Source organism: Oryx dammah, unplaced genomic scaffold, assembly GCF_014754425.2.
Source record: "Oryx dammah isolate SB20612 unplaced genomic scaffold, SCBI_Odam_1.1 HiC_scaffold_21, whole genome shotgun sequence".
NCBI lineage: Eukaryota > Metazoa > Chordata > Mammalia > Artiodactyla > Bovidae > Oryx > Oryx dammah.
In genome coordinates this window covers 15,996,751-16,020,381 of record NW_024070205.1, presented here as the reverse complement: position 1 = coordinate 16,020,381, position 23,631 = coordinate 15,996,751, and the positions used below count along the sequence as shown (strand labels likewise).

General features: G+C 43.9%; 1 protein-coding gene across 2 annotated transcripts in view; it reads left to right on the top strand.

Moving 5' to 3' along the window:
* Window positions 1-23,631, top strand: part of RGL1 (ral guanine nucleotide dissociation stimulator like 1) — a 138,263-nt gene that overhangs the window by 79,786 nt on the left and 34,846 nt on the right. For both annotated transcript variants that reach the window (XM_040263817.1, XM_040263818.1), the window contains 5 exons: window positions 6,959-7,143; window positions 11,322-11,446; window positions 13,111-13,326; window positions 17,024-17,127; window positions 20,489-20,573. In XM_040263817.1, the coding sequence (XP_040119751.1) occupies window positions 6,959-7,143; window positions 11,322-11,446; window positions 13,111-13,326; window positions 17,024-17,127; window positions 20,489-20,573 (715 nt within the window). The remainder of the gene's footprint in view (window positions 1-6,958; window positions 7,144-11,321; window positions 11,447-13,110; window positions 13,327-17,023; window positions 17,128-20,488; window positions 20,574-23,631) is intronic.

Sequence of the window (23,631 nt, the reverse complement as noted above, 5' to 3'; positions counted from 1 at the left end):
AGAGTTATTCTTTTTGTCATAATAATCCTATTTCTTGGCTTGGAAGTTTCACATCATGGGAGCAATGACTTCATGCCTAGAAGTTTTTTTTCATTAAACCTTTTGCCAATTCTAGAGTATTTTATTACCTATGGGATTTTAAAATGATTTAATGCATTTACCTTAAGATCCCCATATGCATTAAAAACCTGTGGTTTGAGCATAATAGCAGCCTAATGCTCACCTCAGTCAGCCCTCTTATTCTGCATTGCATACTTGAAGGTCCCTGAGAGTGATTAGAAGTTTTGTACTGTTTCCTTATACCTCTCACCTAAGACATTTGTCCGGTGTCTTCCAGTCAAATATTATTAAGTGTCATTTCTATTTGGCTAAGAAATTGAATGAGTATAGCAAATCTCATCATGCTCCATTTCTCCACTCTTTCCTTGTTCTTTAAACAGACCTTCCTTACGACTCTTAGAAGTGTTTTGCATTTTCTCACCTCAGGACCTTTGCCTATGCTGTTACCCCAGAGCCTTCACCCTGCTAATCCTCCCTATCCTTAAGGTCTTTTAACATCATTTACTCAGGAAGATGCTCCCAGGATCCCTGACCAGATTCATCTTCTCTGAAGGTAAATGCCCTTGACTCCCCTGTTGTGACATTCATTACATGAATAGTTTCTGTGAATATGGAAAATAAAGGGTACTCGACAGATATTAGTTGGATTAATGAATTCATTTTCCCAAGGGAAATTTTTACTTTTATTAGAAGTAAAAGTCTTAGAAGCCGTCTCCAGGCCTGGGCATGACTTCCTCCCCTGCAGACCATTGTAGGTTGGAAAAAGTTCACATACTACAAGGATTTGCTTCTTGCCAAGAATGCCTGAGGTGGAGAAAGCGACCCTGGTTGTCTGCTCTGCCGTCAGATCTGGATCCCTCCCACCCAAACCCCGTCCTTCTTAAGCAGATGCACGCTTTCCCTCGGGCCTGAGGAGGTCTGCTCTGTGCCCTCCCAAGACTACTTTGGAAAGGAAGTCTTGTGCTGGCCTTTGTCTTTACTGAGTTTAGATCATGTCATAGTCTTTCCATCTGGCTTCCAAAGTTGCTTCTTCAGTCTGCACAGATCATTTAAGAAGCATGTCTTGTAGATCAGTGGTCCCTAACCTTTTTGGCACCAGGGACCAGTTTTGTGGAAAACAATTTCTCCCTGAACAGGGGAGGAGAGGAATGGTTTTGGTATAATTCAAGCATACATTTATTATGCCCTCTACCTCTGTTCCCTGATAGCTCAGTTGGTAAAGAATCCGCCTGCAGTGCAGGAGACACCGGTTCGATTCCTGGGTCGGGAAGATCCCCTGGAGAAGGAATAGGCTACCCACTCCAGTATTCTGGCCTGGAGAATCCCATGGACTGTACAGTCTGTGGGGTTGCAAAGAGTCGGACACGACTGAGCGACTTTCACTTCACCTCACTACTTCTATTATTATTACATCAGCTTCCCCTCAGATCATCAGGCATTAGATCGCAGAGGTCGGGGACCCCTGTTTTAGATTGTGTTATGCGTTATGTTCCTGAATTGGTCTGTCCTGAGGAGGATGCCTCAGGGGTGTGTGTGTGCGTGTGCGTGTGCGTGTGTGTGTGTGTGTGTGTATGTGCGTGGTAGTTGCTCACAGTGATGCTTTCAGCAAACCTGGAGCAACAAGTGTTGTAGAAGGATGGTTTGTATCCCGTGTCACACTTTCTGTTTTATGTGGCAGCTTTTTTGAGTTCTTTCCATGAGCGCTGATTGATTTTTATTGAGCCATACCTTAATCCCGCCCTTTTGTGACTTACGGCTGGTAGTCTTACGACTGCTAACAGTCATGTCTCTCTCCAGATATCTCAATATCCGTATTGGCATTATGTCACTTGAAACTCAACCCATCAGTGTCAGGTCGATGATGGCAGGTGTTATTGTCTCTCCTCCAGGTAAGGGTCAGTGGAGCTAAGTGACTGGTCCAGCTCCTGTTGTTCATGGGTGGCACAGTGAGGACAGGAACCAGGTTTTTCTTCTTGGAATCTCATATTCTGTGTATAGAGCCAAGTAGCTTCTCTAGTTTAATTGTTATACCTTTCCTGTAAATTTTTGATTTTTAACTAGGTCTTCTCTTTATTATTAAGGTTCTCTACATCTTTCCAACTAACCAGAATGCGCATTAGATCTCAGGAGTGGAGCCAGGAAAAGTAAGGGGGAAAAGCCATTGGCCAGTAACCCTGTGGTCTCTGCCATGATATTGTGATGTTGCATTCCTTTTTGAAATTTTCAAAGTTTCACATTTTATCTGCTTCTAAGTCTATCAAGAACAGAAAGTTTCTTCCCAGGACTGCTGAACATAAGGGTACTGTGAGCTTCGGGCTCATGTGCAGGCTTGTGCAGAAAGCCTGCCTCCCCAGGATGCTGATAAACGCTCTGCTGATAGGGGGGCAGGGGTCTGCCTTGTGTTGTACTGTGCTGTCTGTGTCTTTCTCGTCTTCTTCCTCCGCCTTCATTTCTCATCTGTGTGAAAATGCTTTTTCTAGCTGATTCAGTATCTGGGTTGGTACTGAACTTTCAAAGCCTTCTTGGGCTAAACTATGGGAAGGGTACTGTCACAAAAGGTAAAATGAGTAGATTACCCGAGTTAGTAGAAAATACCAGTCTCAGAAGGATGAAACGTACATCTAAAGGCAAGTCCAGTATGGATTAGGGTCCCGCTTGAAAACTCGCCCAGACTTTCCGGGGCTACAACTTGCCATGGGAGTAAGTTCTAGATAACATGCCCTAAAGGAATACACAAGTACACAGACATGTAAACAAGGATTTGAATTTTTTTTTTTTTTAGTTGTAATTATGAGAACCTAACAATAACTTTGGCGCGTGGATCACAACACTGGAAAATTCTTCAAGAGATAGGAATACCAGACCACCTTACCTGCCTTCTGAGAAATCTATATGCAGGTCAGGAAGCAACTGTTGGAACTGAACATGGAACAATGGACTGCTTCCAAATTGGGAAAGGAGTACGTCAAGGCTGTATATTGTCACCCTGCTTATTTAACTTATATGCAGAGTGGTGGTGGTGGTTAGTGGTTTAGTCGCTAGGTCGTGTCCGACTCTTGCGACCCCTTGGACGGTAGCCTGCCAGGCTCCTCTGTCCATGGGATTTTCCAGGCAAGAATACTGGAGTGGATTGCCATTTCCCTCTCCAAGGGATCTTCCTGACCCAGGAATCGAACCCAGGTCTCCTGCATTGCAGGCAAATTCTTTACCAACTGAGCTATGAGGGAAGCCCTGATATGAAATGCTGGGCTGGATGAAGCCCAAGCTGGAATCAAGATTGCCAGGAAAAATATCAGTAGTTTCAGATATGCAGATGACACCACCTTTATGGCAGATAGCAAAGAGGAACTGAAGAGCCTCTTGATGAAAGTGAAAGAGGAGAGTGAAAAAGTTGGCTTACAGCTCAACATTCAGAGAACTAAGATCATGGCATCAGGTCCCATCACTTCATGGCAAATAGAGAAACAAAGGAAACAATGACAGACATTATTTTGGGGGGCTCCAAAATAACTGCAGATGGTGACTGCAGCCATGAAATTAAAAGACGCTTGCTCCTTGGAAGAAAAACTATGACCAACCTAGACATGATATTAAAAAGCAGAGACATTACTTTGCCGACAAAAGTCCGTCCAGGCAAAGCTATGGTTTTTCCAGTGGTTATGTATGGATGTGAGAGTTGGACCGTAAAGAAAGCTGAAAGCCAAAGAATTGATGCTTTTGAACTGTGGTGTTGGGGAAGACTCTTGAGAGTCCCTTGGACTGCGAAGAGATCCAACCAGTCCACCCTAAAGGAAATCATTCCTGAATGTTCATTGGAAGGACTGATGCTGAAGCTGAAACTCTAATACTTTGGCCACCTGATGCGAAGAACTGACTCATTGGAAAAGACCTGATGCTGGGAAAGATTGAAGGTGGGAGGAGAAGGGGCAACAGAGGGTGAGATGGCTGGATGGCATCACTGACTCAGTGGACATGAGTTGGTGATGGACAGGGAGGCCTGGTGTGCTGCAGTCCATAGGGTCGCAAAGAGTCAGACACCACTGAGCGACTGAACTGAACATTAACTACCTGTGCACTAGTAGAATACCTATATTAATTAATGGCACGTGCATGCAGTGTAATCCTGAGAAACAGTGAGAGCTGGAGGCAGTGGGTAGAGAGGTGTGTGTATGTGTATATCTATACACACATACTATTTGTGGGGAAAAATCCATGGTTCATACATACTTCATCTATTTAAATATATGTATACATATCCATAGGAAAGCCTAGAAGGATATACTCCAAACTATTAACATAAAGTCATAAGAATAGGATAGAATTAGGATGAAGGGGAGTAGATATTGTTGCTTTAGTTTATACACATTAAGAATATTTTTTCAAAAAGTAATCAGTTTTGTAACTTTAACAATTACGATGGGTAAAGGAGTTAATGAAATATTGATATCTTTAATGTCTGTCTTTTACTGAAAATTTGCATTTCTGCCTGGGTTTTCTTTTAGGTTATGAACCTCTGAGGGATCATGAAGGTTACTGGGTTGCTGGTCTCACTCTTGGTTGGATGCTGTTTTTGATTTTTAATTGTGTGAATGTGGATTATCAATCTTCCATGTCTCTTTTTCGTCAGTGTCATTGAAAGAGTATTTTCTCACTGACATATTAAAGAATAGTGAGCTGTAGTACTAATTCAGTTAAATTGCCCTTCTTTTGGGAAGTGCAGAACTGTTCTGTGAGAGTCAATATAAAAGGACGCAAGCATCAGGTTTTCCTAGATTCCGGCTGCCACCCCACCTATGTGCCTCCCCCAGCTCTGGGCTCATTGCTTATCAGCAAAGAAGGGACATTATTCATAGAAAAAGTCATCCTCCTTATAAAAATGAAATATTAGAATGCTGCATCATCATTTTCTTCTTCAATTCATGATATTTGGTTTTGGTGAAGAAAGGATAATGTGCTGTGTGTGGGCTTAAAAATATTGAAGTCTGTCACTTTTGGGGGGGAGTAGTTAGGGCTTCAGCATATGAATTCGGAGGGACTCAGCATTCATACATATCAATGTATTGATAACAAGTATACCAAATATGGAAGGTTCACTGGCTAGTAGCTCATTAATTTCATTTTACTTGTGCTTTCAATTAGCCCCAGATGCCAGATTAATTTCTTCTAGTTTTTTGCAAGGGAATGAAACTTTTGTTTTTCTTTTTAATTCAATCTGGACTAAAGATTTAGAAAATATTGAATTATTTCTAATTTTTGAAATGCCAACTTTAATGGTTCTCTGCCATTTATTTCTTCTGTTACTGTGTGATTATAGTCTTCATGTCCCTTTTAGTAAAACAGTGGTCTCCACAGCAGTGAAAAGAGTTAATTTATTTTTCTTCTGGGTTTGTACTTCAGTTGCAAAAGTTACACATTAAATTGTCTTTAGCTGCATTTATGCCTTGATTGTCATCCAGGTCTCTACTACGAAATTGAGACTTGTGAAATTTAGGCACACCTGTGAAAGCCCAGCCTGCAGTTTCATATATATGGACCATAATGGCTTTTAGTTTCTTTACAGTTTGTTGACTAAGCAAGCAATTTGAAGTATAATTAGATGATAATTTTAAATTTGGGAAAAAACCCTATCCCTACCTCAAGGAATTCCCTGCAGCTCACGTGGTAAAGAATCTGCTGTGATGCAGGAGACCAGGGTTCGATCCCTGGGTTGGGAAGATATTCTGGAGAAGGGAACGGCAGTCCACTCCAGTATTCTTGCCTGGAGAATTCCATGGACAGAGAAGCCTGGTGGGCAACAGTCCATGGGGTCGCAAAGAGTTGGACACGACTGAAGCGACTTAGCAGACACAAGTGATTTTATAGTCACCAGGTCATTTTATCTTCACTTACCTTGAGAATGTTTTTGTTGTTGTTTTAATCACTCAGTTGTGTCTGACTCCACAGGATTTCCCAGGCAAGAATACTGGAGTGGTTGCCATTTCCTCCTCCAGGGGAATCTTCCTGACCCAGGAATCAAACCCACGTCTCCTGCATCGGCAGGTGGATTCTTTACCACTGGCCACCTGGGAAACCGCTTTAAAGAAAATAATCTCGTGTAATTAGTAATGTGTCTGGAGGGAACAGAGCCCCCCAAATGACTCTCTTTTTGTGCCGTGGTCCTTGTTTCACCCGGGTGGACCCCACTGAGCCACCAGAGGAAGTCAGCTTCGTGATGAATGGCCTTGCTCTTCAAGTATTTCTCCTCTACCTTGTCCTTTACCTCACTCTGCTACTCAGACTGTTCCTCCCGCTTGAAACACGTTGTCTCCGGTCATTTGAAAAGCGAAAGGATAATGTTGTGAGGGTATTTTTGGTGCTTTGCCGAAGCCGTGGTGATCTTTGTAAAATTAAATTTACACATTTATCTTTTAAACCTGAGGCCTTCCTTTCATCAGATTTCTGGCCTACTGTCAGTCAGTTATTTCCTAAAATGTTAGCACAGTAGATCTTGTGGTCTCTGACTTGAGTGAATCCAGAATTGGAAACACATAATCTTGTTGTATACAGGATTACTTTGAAGTTGCTTCAGGACTCACTCAATATTCTCCTGTGTGGCTTTTTTTTTTTTTTTTTGCCCCATATTTGTTTTTCCAAATTTATGGTCCTGTTTTTTTTTTTTTTTAAACTTGCCAATCTTTTCCCCTGCTCCCCAACTATCACTTAAACTAATGAAAGGTAGTCAGGCTATTTTCAAATGCTTTAACTTCACTGACACTGGTGGAAGCTTTTAGGTGAACTGTCCTTTGATCAGTGGCCCACGTTTTCCTGGGGCCTGGCCGGGGTGGGCTCTGGCGGCCAGGGCTGGCATTGAGTCTCCACAGCTAGTGGGGTGCAGTGACTCTCTGCTTCTCTTTCTCAGTGCTATTGCATCCATCCTGAGGGCCTGGCTTGACCAATGTGCAGAGGACTTCCGAGAGCCGCCTGGCTTCCCCTGCTTACAGAAACTGCTGGATTATCTCAAGCAGATGATGCCAGGCTCTGACCCAGAGAGAAGAGCTCAGAATCTTCTTGAGCAGTTTCACAAGCAAGAAGTAGAAGCTGACAGTGAGTACTCATTTGATTCCAGGGCAGAAGCCAGATCCTGATCCTGCACACCTCCCACGACGAGCAAATGCTCTCCCTTTATTTGTTGGGTCAGAGGCCTTGGTTTCCCTCAGGACAAGCTGACCGGGGATTGGTGGCCCGTGTAAAATTCTTAAGGTTATTGAAGTCCCAATTACAGACTATATGGAGCTGGAGAACAGAATCCCCCTGGAGAAGGGAATGGCAACCCACTCCAGTATTCTTGCCTGGAGAATTCCATGAACGGAGGAGCCTGGTGGGGCTACAAGTTCATGGAGTCACAGAGTGTCAGACACAACTGAGTGGCTAACACTATAGAGCTTTAGAGCAGAGAAGGGGATATTCAAGACCACCTAGTCTGACTCCCTCCTTTTATGGCTGAGGAAACAGTGACTCCAGGAGGTGAAGTGATTTCCCAGGGTTCCTTTTAGTACCGTACAGAGGACGATCTCCTTGATGATCTTTTGCCTTTCGTTGTCATTGCACAGCATGCTGAACTTGAATTTGTTCTTCATTATCTGCCTGATCGGTTCCTCCTCCTGTCAAATGAAAACCCATCACAGACAACCACCCCCATTCAGCAGGCAGGGAATTAAATCCAGTCCTGCCCCTGCCCTCACAAAAGCTTGGGAAGCTCAGAAAAGAGGTTTCCCCTTCAGCTGGAAATAACCCTTCTCTCTGTCCCCTGCCTGAGGCAGATCTCGCATCTCCTATAGACTCTCCCAAAGGAAGTCTCTGTGGCTGTTTTTTTTTTTTTCCTATCTGAAGAACTGACTGCCTATTTTCAAGGACAGAGCAAAGGTCACCACTGCAGGTTCTGGGCTGCTTGGAACCGTCAGGCTTTGAAGGAAGTCAGAAAGAGGCTTCCAAGCGGTGATGTTTTGTCCCCTCACTGGCTGCCTGGTTATGGTTGCCATGGCGGCTGACCCACTTGGAGCTTCTGACAGGCATTTCCCTGAAGTGACGCCTAATTTCCTCAGTGAGGGAAAGGAAATGGTTCCTCAACACCGATAAGGGAAGCTGCCTCAGTGCCAAGGAAAACAACCTTAAAATTCCAAACAGGACCTGTTGACTTTTTTTTATGGACAGGGGACCAGAGAGGGGAAAAATGCCGTTGCATCATTGGAAGCTGACTGCCAAGTCCTCTGTATCTCAGATGACTTCATCTGCTGGGAATGTTTGAATACCAGAGGCACCCCTCCAGCTGGAGGGGCTCTGCTCCCCTCAGGACCTCCCCTCCTGCCTTCGTGCAGGGGTGGATACTCCGTTAGCGCCCAGCTCTCCCCACGGGGGCTGCCCCTGGCTCCCGGCCTAATTGGGGAACCGGTGGGACCAGTGGTTCGTTGTTTGTAACAGGCACTGGAAGGCCAGCTCCTTTGGCAGGCCGAGGCAGGGGAGAGCGAGTTTGCCTGACTTTAGAAAGGCTTTTAGGCAATCCCAGGAGTGAATTTTTAATCAAGAACTCTCTCTCTGTTTATTAAGTACAGGAATCATTACCGAGAAAGAGTTTTAGGAGCTTGGTTCCCATATGCTTCATTTTACCCAGTGTCATGCCGGCAAAAGCAAACAGGCTCTCCTCCATGTTTTTTAAAAGTGAAAATTTTGCCTCAGGTTTTTGCCTGCTTACCCCTGGAAAAGAGTTAGAAGCAGAAACAGTGAGAGCATGGAGGAGACCCCAGAGAGAAAGGACCATGTAACCTTCAGGCACAGCAGTGTTGATCCAGGGCATGCAACAGGCCACTGTGAGCGTTGGATGAATGAGAAGATCACGCCTTAGCACATACACTCCTTGCCAACCTCTGCATTGCCGAGCAGCGAGGACAGATTTGTATCCAGTGGTTAGCAAGACGATTGAGAGGCCCATTCTGAACCTTTGGGATTTCAGATGTCTTATTCCTCCACCCAATGAGAGAGGGCCAGAGTTGTGTGAAGGAAAAGTGGTGAAATCATGGGGTGTTAGCTCTCTTTAGCTCATGCCTGTTTGTATCCCAGCCTCCAGGGGCAGGCAGAGGTCCCCTCCTGCTTCCCCGCCTACCCTCCTTGCAACCAGCCTTGTTCACATTGGTACCTTCAACTCCAGGGTGAGGCAGCCAAGCGTTAAATCCTGTTGTTGTTTAGTTGCTCAGCCATGTCTGACTCTTTTGCAACCCCATGGACTGTATAGCCTGCCAGGCTCTTCTGTCCATGGGATTTCCCAGGCAAGAGTGCTGAAGTGCCTGGAGATCTTCAGGAGGTCTTCTCAACTTGCAGTATCAGATCCATGTCTCCTCCATTGCAGGCAGATTCTTTACCGCGTGATTCACCATACCTGTCATCAAAGTTTGCAGTTTCCCATGTGGTGCTCTGAGAGGGGCAGTGATGCAGGGTCCACTGAGTACCCTCTTACCCCTAGGAAACTAAGAAAGTGAAAGTGTTAGTCGCTCAGTCATGTCTGATTCTTTGCGACCCTGTGGACTGTAGCCCTCCAGGCTTCTCTGTCCATGGGATTTCCCAGGCAAGAATACTGGAGTGGGTTGCCACCCCCTCTTCTAGGGGATCTTCTGACCCAGGAATTGAACCTGGGTCTCCCTTACTGCAGGATGATGCTTTACCATCTGAGCCACCAGGGAAGCACAGGAAACTAAGAAAAGACCACCCGAATTTGATCCACGATGTCTAAAGTCTTTTATTCTGCAAAGGCTTACATTATAAACATCCTGCGGGAATAGTAACACCCTGATTTAAACGTTTGCTTTGTGTATGTAACTAGATTTTTCCTAATGAGAACAGATCTGCCAGGCAGGAGAACAGGGAATGTGGTTGGGAAACAATCCAGGAATTGGGGAAAGTTTCCAGGATGGGAGGTTAGAGGCTCAAGGTAAACTTCTTACAATTGCATAGTCTTTCACAGTAGAGACCCTTGGTCCTGCTGCATGTGCTGAGTGCTTATGCTTTTGGAGTCCTAGGTAGTGATTTTTTTTTTTGGCTTCTTCAGTCTGTGTCCTATTAATTTGTAATTGATAATTGATGATCTTATGTCTAATATGGCTCAGGTGAATTTAGTTTAAGGCTATTTTACTGCTTCATGCATCCTTTATTTTTTATTGGAGGATAATCGCTTTACAATGCTGTGTTCGTTTCTGCTGTATGTCAGTATGAATCAGCTATATGTATACGTGTAACACCTCCCTTTGGAACCTGCTTACCACCCCCACCCCCACCATCCCACCCATCTGTAGGTCATCTCAGAGCCCCAAGCTGAGCTCCCTGTGTTAGACCGTGGCTTCCCACGAGCTATTTTACACATGGTAGCGTATATCTGTCAGTGCTGCTCTTTCAACTTGTCCCACTCTCTCCTTACCCCACTCTGTCCACACGTCCGTCTGCATCTCTATTCCTTTACTCAACAATAAAAAGGAGTGAAACTGAGTCAGTTGTAGGGAGGTGGATGAACCTAGAGCTTGTCATACAGAGTGAAGTAAGTCATAAAGAGAAAAGCAAATATCGTATATTAATGCACATACATGAAATCTAGAAAAAATGGTACTGATAAACCCATTTGCAGGGCAGGAATAGAGATGCAAGCATAGAGAACAGATATACGTACTTAATTTTAGGTAGAAGTTGAAAGCTACTCCTAAAGTTCTGAGAATTCTGAGGACTTCTTGAGAGTTCTGAGAACTCCATCAGTATTTCTGACACCAGAATGGCTTATTCTACTCCTGAAAGCCTGGCTTGCCTTCATGCCCTTTCCTTCCAGGCTTCTGATAATTACTGGCCCAGTAATTAAGAAATGCATAGATGGGGTTTAGGAAATAGTTGGATTAAGGCTTGAGCTGATCAGAGAGATTTGAGGGGGCCTAAATTGAGAGGGGGACCCCTGAATGTAGCCCCGCTTTGCTTTTTCTAGCCTTTGTCCTACTCTGTGCTTGACTAAAGATCCTATGGTTTGTCAAAGTGACAACATGGGGCCTCTGGACTCAGTAAAGCCTCTAGGGACAAGCCGCGAGAGGGAAGAGCTTCATTTCATTCCATTTATTATGCTTGCTGTTCTCTCCCTGTGAGTTTTCTAAGGGTCAGCCCTCTTCTTCCTAAATTAAATAAGTCCATTTTGACTCTGTAAAGAAGGTCATATGCAGTGGCACCAAACTACTAATTTTTTTTCCCCCACCTGTGAACAGATGGGTTTCCCAACAGCGTCTCCTTCAGCCTGGAAGAAGAAGAGGAACTGGAGGGCAGCGGCTCTGCGGAGTTCACGTGCTTCTCAGAAGATCTTGTGGCTGAGCAGCTGACCTACATGGACGCAGTATGTCCTCTCTCTGTGCCTTTGACGTGCTTCTGCTTAAAACGTGGAGAGTGATGGGACTGACTGGTGGCCCCTGGGAGGGCAGTAGGGTCATGTGAGTTCAGTCTTTTCAAATCCCCAAGAGAGGCTGTGCCAGTAAATGCAGAGGGAAGATGTGATTTGAATCCATCATCTGAATAATTTAGGCCTCAGCTCTTCTTACAATTCTGAGTGAAGGTGCTTTTCACTCGGCGCTCCACACCCAGAGGGAAAGAAGAATTCTAATCCTAGGGAAACAAAATCTGTCCTGTTCCATGGATATTTCTCTCCCTTTAGACTCACACATATTTCAATATCCGAACTGTTTATTTGGAGGATTGTAAAGGGGTCAGAGTATAAGTTAGGACAAAATAAATTCACTGAATCCACATGCGACTCTATCTGGCAGCTCATTTCCACATGTGCTTCCTGGTCTTTTGAAGTCTGAGTATTTTTGTTAGCTGGGCATATTTGGTTTCATTAGTCACATTTCATAGCTCAGTGTTAGCTGGTTAAAGAAAAGAGGGCCATTATCAAGGATCACAGTGGTCTCAGCTCTTCCACACTTACCACTTGGGAGGAACAGCATAGAAAGCAGCTGTGAGTTTCCATCTATTTAGCATGCAAATAGACTCTCAGAAGTAAATCAGATGGTCTTTATAAAGCAAATCCTGTCACATTTGCTTTTACACAAACTCTCTCACATCTTGTATTGAATTATTGTACAAATGAGAATCAGATTGGTTCAACAAATTTGTTGTTGTTTCAAAAGCCAGTAGTGTAAAAGAACTACAGAAAACTTCATTGGCTACGACTTTTAGGCAAAGACCTGGAAAAGAAAAAAGTGAAAGTAAAAGTTGCTCAGTTGTGTCAGACTCTTTGCAGCCCCGTGGACTATGAATTCTCCAGGCCAGAATACTGGACTGGGTAGCCTTTCCTTTCTCCAGGGGATCTTCCCAACCCAGGGATCGAATCCAGGTCTCCCGCATTGCAGGTGGATTCTTTACCAGCTGAGCCACAAGGGAAGCCCAAGAATACTGGGGTGGGTAGCCTATCCCTTCTCCAGTGGATCTTTCCAACCCAAAGACCTGGAAACCAGGCTTCAGATCCCTCTTTCCTCCTTTTCCTGTGTGACACTGAATAGTTTTTCCTTTTGTTTGTTTCTCGCTTTCTTCACTTTAAACAATGGGAAATAGTGAACTCGATGAGTATCACTCCTATGAGTCATTTTTCAGGTGACCATTCATATTCATTATACACAGTTCATGATTGTGAGTGTCCAGAATGTACCATGGATATGATTTTGAAGTCAAAGTAATCTTAACCACTTCTTGGTCAGAAGTAGATTCTTACCTGGATTTTCTTCCAAGACATAAAAGTCCAAATGTTTTTGGTCATTTAAATTTTCTGTTGGTTCATTGTGTTCCTCGTGTTCAGTTGAACAGATTTAGAAAGAACATATGGGCTTTTCTGATCAGTTAATATATTAATTATTTACTTTTGTCTGTTGAAATGGACACCATGAGGCAAATCAAGTAGAAATGAGCAATTTGTCCATTCACAAAGTACCAGGTTACAGTAGATGGCATGCTTTGCCCTATGAAATGTGTGTATTATCCTTAAAGTCAATTCCTCTCTTGTTCTAGCAACTATTTAAGAAAGTCGTGCCTCACCACTGCCTGGGCTGCATTTGGTCTCGAAGGGATAAGAAGGAGAACAAACACTTGGCTCCTACGATCCGTGCCACCATCTCTCAGTTTAATACCCTCACCAAATGTGTGGTCAGCACCATCCTGGGGGGCAAAGAACTCAAGACTCAGCAGAGAGCCAAGATCATCGAGAAGTGGATTAACATTGCTCACGTAATTGTCTTTTTTAAAATATCCTTTGGGCTTAGCACATATGGGAGGCCATGCCATCATGCTGATGTTCCCACCTGGTTGAAAGGCAGTCAGAAAACCATATGTGAGGGCCCACTGGGTTTTTGTTGTTCTTACTGTGGTCCTTCCAAAGTAAGGAAAAAGTTGCCTTTCTTAACATGGGAGTTTATTTTTCCTCTTTAAAACAATGGGTCCCTTGCTCACTTCCTGCTGCTTATGGGCCCCCATACTGCTGCTGCTTCAGGGTGAAACAGAGTGTCTGCTTTTTCACAGACTATTGGTTCGGCCCTGTGTTCAGTACATATAAACTGATGATCTCAGTGTCAGATAGACTGCTCTTCAATGCAGAAAGATTACCCCACCCCCTTCCAGGACCTGGACGCATTCTATCTTCTGCAAACTTGAAGAACCAGTACCTTCTTAGGATCTCACATGCCTTTTCTAAAGGACTGAAATATACAGATTCCATATTAATCAAGGGCTTTTCTGAGAGCCTTATATCTGAAGTTGGAGGAACAGAGTCTATTCCTGTGGCTGAATTGCATTCTGCTGGGTGTCAGTCCAGTGTGCTGGATCAACTGCATCCATGTCACATGACCTTGACCTTCATTTATCAGCATCTTATTTCCTGATTGAGAAAAGGTGAACAGTAGTCAGTCAGTCAGTCACCACGTCTTTCATGAGCCTGTAAATGCTTCTCACCTGCAGTTTTACGTACTTTGAGGACATAGATAGGCTAAACACAGTGAATTTGGTCCTACAAGAGCCTATAGTCAAACAAGAAAGCTAAGAGATACTGGAGTCATCTCAGCCTAGAAGTGGGGTCATAGAACGTAAGCGCTGCAGAAGTGGGGGAGGGAGAAATCCGTCCTGGCGGGGTGATCCCGGCAGGTTTCCATGGACAGGATGATATTTGAATTTAGCTTTGAATACCTGATAGTATTTGGGGGTATTTGAAGATTGGGGAAGACTTATTTATTTATTTATTTTGTCTAGGCAGAAGAAATTACGTCAGCAAGAGCTATGTAATTAACAATTTTGGCAAATAATTTTTATGCAAATATCCTCTGTTCTGGGCTATATGGGGCCAACTCTAACCAAAACACATTTTGTTTCCTACCCCGTTATTTATTTTTCTCATTGAGCCCCGACCTGTGGGCATAAGACTTAAGCTTTTACATTCCCTCTCTGTCTCTCTTGTTTCACATTCCGTTTTCCCTTTTGTGGTCTTTGGTGAAACAGCAGAGCCATAATTGTGCCAGAGAGTTTCCTTTATTCCGAGTCTGTAGGTGGTCCGATACTACAGACTTTTTAGTATATGGGAAAATGCTATATGGAAGAAACAAATGTTTTACACAACTTAGACTTCTCTTATTCTGAGTCGAGCTTATTTATCAGCAAGTAAGAGCCACAAAGGACGTCCTGATAGAGTATGATAGAACATGAAACTTCTGTCTTCTTAGACTGATAGGAAAAAATATTTTTTTTGGCCACAAATGCCAAAAGAAAATAGTCTATCTACTTTTAATGTATTCAACTGCTTCTAAAATCTGTGGTAAGCGTATAGCATCTGTATACATGGCAGGGTGGCTCAACAGTGACCTTGGTCCAAATTAAATACCAATTGTGCATTTATGTGATAGTAGGAAGTACAAGTTGTATAATTTCAGGTATATTCCAAATGCCATAGCACGTGCTTAAAAGCCAGCGGTCTTTAACTCTTTGTGATGCGCGAAACCGTGTCCCTTGAAATTGTGTAGGTAACTTAATAAAATAATCAGACTCACAGGTGTTTTCCAAAGTAAAATTTATTTTACTTTTCCTGAATTAATCATAGCCATTTTCTATTGAGAGGATGTTTGAAAAATGATCATTTTACATGCAGAAGATATTTCTGACCTAATATGACTGTTTTGTTGGACTGGCCTTACTGCTACATTTTTGCATCAAATCTCCTCAAAGATCACTCCTTTTTTAGCAGTGGGGCCAGATGCCTCTTGTATTCCTTTAAACCCTTAGCTTAAGCCTCTTTCTGAATAATGTGTTCCATATGTTTATCACAATTTGCATGAAATAGCTGGGCCCGAGTTCTTTTATTTATTGCAAGTTTCCTGATTTTTAGAACATAACTTTTGGATTCTGAACCTTTGTTGAACCATGCTCTCATGGGTTTGGTTTCCAGACTGTAATTCAGCACTCTTGCTTTCTCTCTTTTACTCGCTCTCTTTTTAAATAAAAAGGAGGCATTGAGGCATTTCAAAAGAGTGGGCATGACTTTTGTAAAGAGCTTTGGCATTTACTTTTAAGAAAACCTTGGAGGTGTGGGTTGTTGGTTTGGCATAGTAATTTTTTTTTAGTTCTTATCTTTTTTTTTTTTAAGTTTTATTTTGTATTGGGGTATAGCCAGTTAACAATGTTGTGATAGTTTCAGGTGGACAGCAAAGGGACTCAGCCATACATATACATGTATCCATTCTCCCCCGAACGCCCCTCCTATCCAGGCTTGGCATAGTAATTTTAAGCAGCCAGATGTGGGCGTGCTAAGTTAAAGAATGCCATTTTCCATTCACAGTCAGGACTAGCGTGACTTTGTGAAATGTTCTTTTAAGCAGTATGCATTTATGCCCAGCCACTCTGGGACCTCTTGCCTCAGATGTTCCACATGAAGCCAAGCCCATGCTCAGTTGTCGACAGTGGAAGTTTTACACTCCCACATGCCTGCAGATGAAGCACCTCCTTGGATACAAGGCACATTCGCCCCCCCCCCCCCACCGCCCCCCCCCGCCAGGGCTTCCTCCTTCCCCATCCTGGCTGTGAAGGGGACCCTCTCTCTCCCTGACTGTTTTGCTGTGCCTGCCATTCATTCAGCAGGATTTTGACTCCAAGGTCGCTGCCTGCTGATGCTACAGCCTCTGAATGGTAGCTTAAGTTTCAGGCTCTGGGAGGCTTTCTACTTCTCTAGAAAATGACATCCAGAATATTTCCTGTTCCCTTTCTATTTTGTTTTAAAAGGCTGCCAAAGTGCATTTTCTTTTAAAAGCCCAAGTTATTTTGGAAACATTGTAAGTACCAAGGTGTTTCTGAATGTTTATGATTGAGGCACAAGCCAACTGGAACTCAAATGAACGTGTATAAAAATATTCCCTCTTGGCTAAGGACATAAGAGCCAAAGTTCAACTTGTGGTGAGTTTTTACTGCCAAGTTGTAGACCCCTTTCCAGACAAGGGTTGGTCATGAGATGTGTGATAGCATCTGACCTTGAAGCGGCTGCGACCTGGTTCGCTTTGTGGGTCTAAAGGTTACAGTCATCTTTCATGTGTATTTTTAGGGCATCTGTATGCTTTCAGCAGAAGAAAGTTTGCTTTCTCTAGCACAGCTCTGTAGGCTCACAGCCATTCGTGTTTTTACTGGGAAAGCTGGAAGCTATAAAACTGTAACAACAACGCAAAAAAATATATTAAAGAGAGAAAAACAAGCATTCGGTGCCAAAATCTATAAAGCGTTTCGGTGACTGGGGTGGGAGTATAAGGAACCACTTTTTGATGTTCAGTATTTATACAGCTGCCTATTTAGCGGTAAGAATTCATAGCAGCTGTGATACTTCTGAAACAGGAAACCACCAACTCACTGTATTATTGATATTTAAATGCCTTGTATGTTTTAATCACTCTCTGTACAGGAATGTAGAATCCTGAAGAATTTCTCCTCCTTGAGGGCCATCGTTTCGGCGCTGCAGTCCAATTCCATCTATCGTTTAAAAAAGACTTGGGCTGCGGTCCCAAAGTAAGTTCCCGAGTGTCTGCTCTACTTTCTTTGGCCGGGCTGATTAGCTGCTGTATCAGTGGTGTGGGTCCCTCTACCTTCAAAGTGCATATTATATAACAAGAGAAACATCGTTGAAAGCCTCTGTGTGTTCCAGGCAGGGTGCATTTTACACATCATCATTAATGAGTTTTGAGGCAGGGCTGCTGCAGAAATCAACCTCACTCTCAAAGGGTGCCAAAGCCAAGATGGTCGGCTTTGGGGGTGATTTTAAGGATGTGCGTGTCATCTGGGCTTGGAAGGATCAGCTCTCGAAGTGAAGTTACAGCAACTCGCCTTTACTTCCGGTTATTTGTTCAGTCGCATTCCTTCTAAGCCCTAAGCCGTTCCAAGCTGTGAGGGATAATGTGTGCACAGAGGACGTTAGTTCTTGCTGTTCAACATGAATCCATTTAGTTAGTTTCTGCTTCCACCCATGACAAGCTATCTTAGTGTTGTTAAAAACCCCCCAAGTATTCCTTCCTAGGAACCTGACTGAAAATGATTAACCTCCCACGTTCTGTATTGGATTTTTCTTCATATTTCTTGCTGTAACCTTTGGAAGGGTGAACAATCGACCGTCCTTATCGTTTCACTGTCGCTCTTGTCCCTTGTCCAGAGCTTCACTGGACTCTGCCTTTCGCGAAGGTGGGAAGGGGAGTAAGGAGGCAGTTCTGGTCTGAGTACAGATTGAGAGGCTGGGGAACGTGTCATGACTACAGACCAGGCCACTTGCTTTTCTCCCTCCATGTGTACTAATTGCAAAGTCATTCCATAACTGGCAGAAATGCCTAAACTGTTTATAAACTGCAACAATGCCTGTGCTGTACGCAGCACAGTCTATACTGTATGCGGCAGAGTCAGCTCCAGCCGGGAGAGAGGCCAGCTGGCTCCCAGGCAGGCCTGCCTTGCGGGTTTAGTAGGTTCTGTCCTTAGAGCAGAAGGTCTCAGTACTCAGTTTCATCAGCTCACTCAGAGTCGATTAAGCCTTAAGTGTTAGTCTATCAGTCATGTCCGACCTCTGTGTGACCCCATGGACCGTAGCTCACCACGCTCTTCGTCCTTGGGATTTCCCAGGCAAGAATACTGGAGTGGGAAGCCATTCCCTTCTCTAGAGGTCTTCCTGACCCAGGGATTGAACCCAGGTCTCCTGCATTGAAGGCAGATTCTTTTATCATCTGAACCACCAGGGAAGCTCTAAGCTTTAAGGGACTGACCCTACCCAAACTCTCTAGAGACTCAGATTGGTGAAACAGACTTTCATAGATTTATGCTGAAAAAGGTGTGCCAGAGTATTCAAGCTACTGATAAGCTCACATTCTCCATCAGAGGAAAGGCAGCGTAGGGGAAGTCACATTATTTGTTACATAACTCTTAGAAGCTGGTGATCGTAAAGCCTGGTGTTACAGAGCTACAGACACCCTGCCACTTGGTCTCCAGCACTCATATGCTCTGTTATCTGTCAAGAGAAAGAGTGGAGATGGGACTTTTCAAAGCCCAGTGCAATTTTCTTGATTACCACTCTTCTCTTGGGTTCTTCTCAAGGCGACACTGTGTGGGATAGAGTAGTTTATTGGAATCCTCTGCACAAGAGTCTTATGAAAGATATGGACCATATGAAATCAATAGATGGAAGGCCCAGGTGAAATATGATGGGGAAATCAGATGTATACAGAGTCCCCATCCTCAGCACCCCAACCTTTCCCTTCCCCTCATCACTGCTCCCCACTTTTGGTATCAAAAACAAAGGGATGGTCTGGGGCTAAAATGCAGCCTTGTCCTGCTTGTAGCCTTCTCTTTTAGGCAGTGAAAGGTAATCTATCTTTCCTTGGTGGTTGATAAGTAGAATACTGTGGAAATCACTTAGCCAGCCAAAGGTTTCTTCCGCAGCACATTTGAGGCTAAAACACAAGATAAAAAATGACTGGACTTGTTTCTTAATCTCCTTGGTTATCATCAGAGAAGGCCCATCCTTCCAGCTGGTTTCTGTATTTAAGAAATACCACAGAACAAACCTCAAAGCCCCATTGTGTACAGTACGGGCATCTGGTTTGTTTCTTCATTGGTTTGTTTCTTCATTCATGTTTTAGCAGGAATGTTGCAGAAGTATCACAGTTCCTAAGAGAAGTCACTTTCGTATCAGCTTTATATAGTTTCTATCGCGAAATGAAAGGAACAGGGTTAAGGTGTTTTATTCGGTTATTACTTTTCCAGTAGCCCTTTACGTTAATAGCTTTCAGTGGACAGAGAAGACATCTATTTACTTCTCTTTATTTCAGCCCACGTGTAATTAAGTTCTTAATGATTTTTTTCCAAAATATTAATAGCTTTAATGGTTTTCTTTATTCTAAGAGTAATATTACACTCATTGTAAAACACGTAAATTCTTTTTTTTTCAATTGGAGGATAATTGCTTTACAATGTTGTGTTGGTTTCTGCTGTAGAGCAACATGAATCAATCATATATATATATATCTCCCCCGCTTCTTGCGCCTCCCTGTCCCTTCCCACCCCTCTAGGTCATCACAGAGCACCAGGAGCTCCCTGTGTGATACAGCAACTTTCCGCTAGTTATGTTTTATACGTGGTACTCTATATATGTCAGTGCTACATTCTCAATTTGTTCTACCCTCTCTTTACCCAGCTGTGTCCACTAGTCTGTTCACATAATTCTTAATAATGGCCTTCTCATGATAATGAAAGTGTTGAGTGTATTATGACATTGCCTCTGTTAATTCTTTAGAATTATTGCCTTCAGAATCATCCACTCAGGAAGCTTGGCGGGGTGGAGAGAAAAGCTTGAGGCCTGTGGAGACATGCTGTATTAGGGAGGGGCTGGGAAGGAGTAGGCACTTTACATGTGTGATAGTGCAAGGGGTCTGTCAGCGTTTCCACTGTGCAGATAAGAAAACTGAAGCTTAGGAAAGTTGAGCAGCTTGTCTAAGATCACTTAGGGCGAGTTGGCAGAGTTGGGATCAGAACCCAGCCCCTCCTGATTGCACAATCCACTCTGACTCTGAGAGTCAGGACACTGGCCTGTGAGTAAGGAAATCAGGGTTCTGTACTGCAGCTCTCAGCAGTTAGCAGCAGCAGCTTGGGCAAATCCCTGACCCTGACATCTTCATCTCTCAAATGAGGAGACTGGCCAAGATGAGTTCTCAGGTCCTGTGGGGCTGTGGGCGTGTTGCTAAGAGGACTTTTTTTAAACTTGCTGAAGAGAACTTGTCCCAGTTGTACAGTGTAATACCCCCTGTGTAGCCAGAGGCCCTAAGGAAAGATGATCCAAAGGTGTTGAGCTTTTTCTAATCTTCATTTGTTAATATTTTCTCCACCCCTTTTCTAGGGACCGAATGCTGATGTTTGAAGAGCTTTCAGATATCTTCTCAGACCATAATAACCATCTGACCAGCCGGGAGCTACTGATGAAGGTGAGGATGTGGGGTTGCACTGTGCTCTGGACTTTGCTCAAGGGAAGAAGAGAAGTTTGAGGGCTCTTTGGCTGCCTGCGGTCCCTTGAGAGAGCCTAAAGGGACTGAAACACAGGACTTTGGGTTTTTATGCCAAATCAAAGAAGCCTGGGGCTGAGAAAATTCAAAGTCCTGCTCCTTGGCTTCACTGGGATGCAACCAGATTGTGAAACTTGGCGTTGCTGCCTGCCTGTAGCCCCTGAACAAGCTGCCCTGCAAACACCGAGCGCTGGCAGTTAGGTGGGGGAGAGGGCCTGGAATATCCTTCTCAGCAAAACATCTTCTGAAAGGGCAGGGGCCAAGCCTGCAATTCCACATCCTTTATTTGCACTAAGTTGCGCAACCTGTCCGTCAGCAGTATTTATTGAACACCAAATGAGTGCTGGCTGCTGAACAGCAGGCTAGGTAAAGCTGTAGCTCAGCTCATTTTCTTTCTCTAGATGTTTGATGAGTGCCTAATATTTGTAAAGCATTTGACTGGCCTCTGGGAAGTATGAAGAAGACTAACACAGACTGTTTTCAGGAACTTACCTTCTAGTGGGTAGATGTAGACACTAAATAAGAATGAGTAGTCAAAGAAAGGTATGAATGATAGGTTGTGAGCAGTCATGAGAGGGGAGCAGATAGTATTTTCACAGCCTTTCTGTAGATTGCGTCCTTCTCATTTTGCAGCTAGTCAAGACTCAGAGAGGTAAGGATACCCCTGAAATCCCACACGTGGAGGTAGTGGAGCTAGAATGTGAATCCAGCCTGGTGAGACCCTAAAGCTGCTGCTTCCATCACTTAGGCATAAAACTGTTGCTTTTGACCACTTGGGAGTAGGAGGCAGGGGAGGTCAGGTGAAACTTCAGAGAGAAGGGAAGTGGTCTTTCATTTAATATTGATTGGGCATTCACCATGTGCCCAAAGCAATCTCTGATCTTAAGGAGACTACAGTCTCATGGGGGAGGGTGGTAAAGTGGGCAGTTATTAAAAAACAAAACAATACATTACCCTTTTGCCCTGAACCTGGGCAGTTAGAGGATCCTTATATAGTACTATTTAGTATACTGGTCTCATAGAATTGTTTTGAAGATTGACTGAAATCACGTATTTGAAAGCACTGCAGCTGTCCGTCATTTTTAGCACTTGGCAAGCTATCTACATGTGAAACCATAGTATGCATGAAAAATGAAAAGTGTAAGCTATAGATGTAAGCTTCGCATAGACCCTTGGAGTAGGAATGAGAGTCTAGTGGGGATAGGCTTACTTAGAAAAGGCCTCAGGGATAACTGTCGGGTTAGTTGTCCCTATAAAGGCATCTGTTATGACCTTCCTGTCTGTTCTTCTCCTAAGTCCTGCTCTTCCTCCATGTCTCCATGAAGACTACAGTTGAGTTCAGTTCAGTTGCTCAGTCGTGTCCGACTCTTGGCAACCCCATGGATCACAGCACGCCAGGCCTCCCTGTCCATCACCAACTCCCGCAGTTCACTCAGACTCACGTCCATCGAGTCAGTGATGCCATCCAGCCATCTCATCCTCTGTCGTCCCCTTCTCCTCCTGCCCCCAATCCCTCCCAGCATCAGAGTCTTTTCCAGTGAGTCAGCTCTTCTCATGAGGTGGCCAAAGTACTGGAGCTTCAGCTTTAGCATCATTCCTTCCAAAGAAATCCCAGGGCTGATCTCCTTCAGAATGGACTGGTTGGATCTCCTTGCAGTCCAAGGGACTCTCAAGAGTCTTCTTCAACACCAGACTACATTTCTGCTCAAATCCTTCGTCAACACACTCAGGTCTGATTAGGCCCCTTCCCGTGTGCTCTGGAAGCCTGTCATTCCTCTTGTCCTAGCTCTCATCACATGCCTCGATAAACTTGTCTGTGAATGTCACCTGTCTCCCCGCTGGCCTGGGAGGGGCTTTTCCACTGTTATCTTTCTAATGCCTAACAGACTGGGCATGTCACAAGTGTTCAGAAACGATGCTGGACTGCACGCATTGATGGGCCTTCTTATTCACATGAGTTTAACCACTTGCCCACTGTTAGCCCTGCTTGGCATAGACAGTGTGTGCAGGGCAGGGTGGCTGGTGTCTCTGGATTTGGCCCACCTGATGAACTGCATGCTAAACCATGCCTGGCTTGCTGAGGTCATGCTCCTCCCTGCTTCACATCCCCCTGGATTTGCAGACTTTAAATGGAAACTCATCTGGCTGGAAGGAGACGGCTTAGTCGTCTCCCTGTCAGTAATACAAAGCTAGACTTAGTGGAGCCACACAGTCAAATCCCAATAGCTCTGAGTCATCTTTCCAAAGTAGACATATTGAATACTGTGCAGCTCATTGCCTGGTGGCCCTCTTCTGGCTGAAACCATAGAAGCAGAGCTACATCTAGACATTAAAGGTCCCATAAACCTTTCTGAAATGTAGAAGTTTACCTTGGTGCTCTAAGTTAAATTTCTTGTACATGGCTGGAATCCCAAAGAAATGAAAAACTTGGCTATGAATTCATGTGCTCTGTGCATTATCATTAATGATAGTGGAATGTTTGGGGCAGGTCATATGTCTTTGTGGGTCCCTTTCCAGTCATCTTTGTTTATTATTCTTCATATGACGCATATCATTCTGGATGTTAATTCTCAGCACAGTTGTAATAAAATGAAATCAAGGGACTTAGGTTTTCAGAAGAACCATGCCTGCTCTCTGATTTTAATATGCTGGACTTGAACTGATTTGTGGGAGGGTAATCTTAGTCTTGAATGACCTTTCTTCTGCTGCTGGGCAGATGTAAGGTGCTACTTCTATAATACTATGGCTGAGACAACATCATAATTGGCAAAAATCGATGGTTTTCCTTTTAATTGTTGGAGACAAATGTTTTTATTTTACTCTGAGATTGTTTTAAACCTGTTACTCTTATGATTTCTGAATCTTGGATCGTTCCAAGCAGCTTATCTGTGGAGTCCACATGTTTCCGTATGACAGGAAAGCAGAATACTACCAAATCTTTTTCATTCCCGGGACTCTTACTAAGAACTCTCCTGGGCTG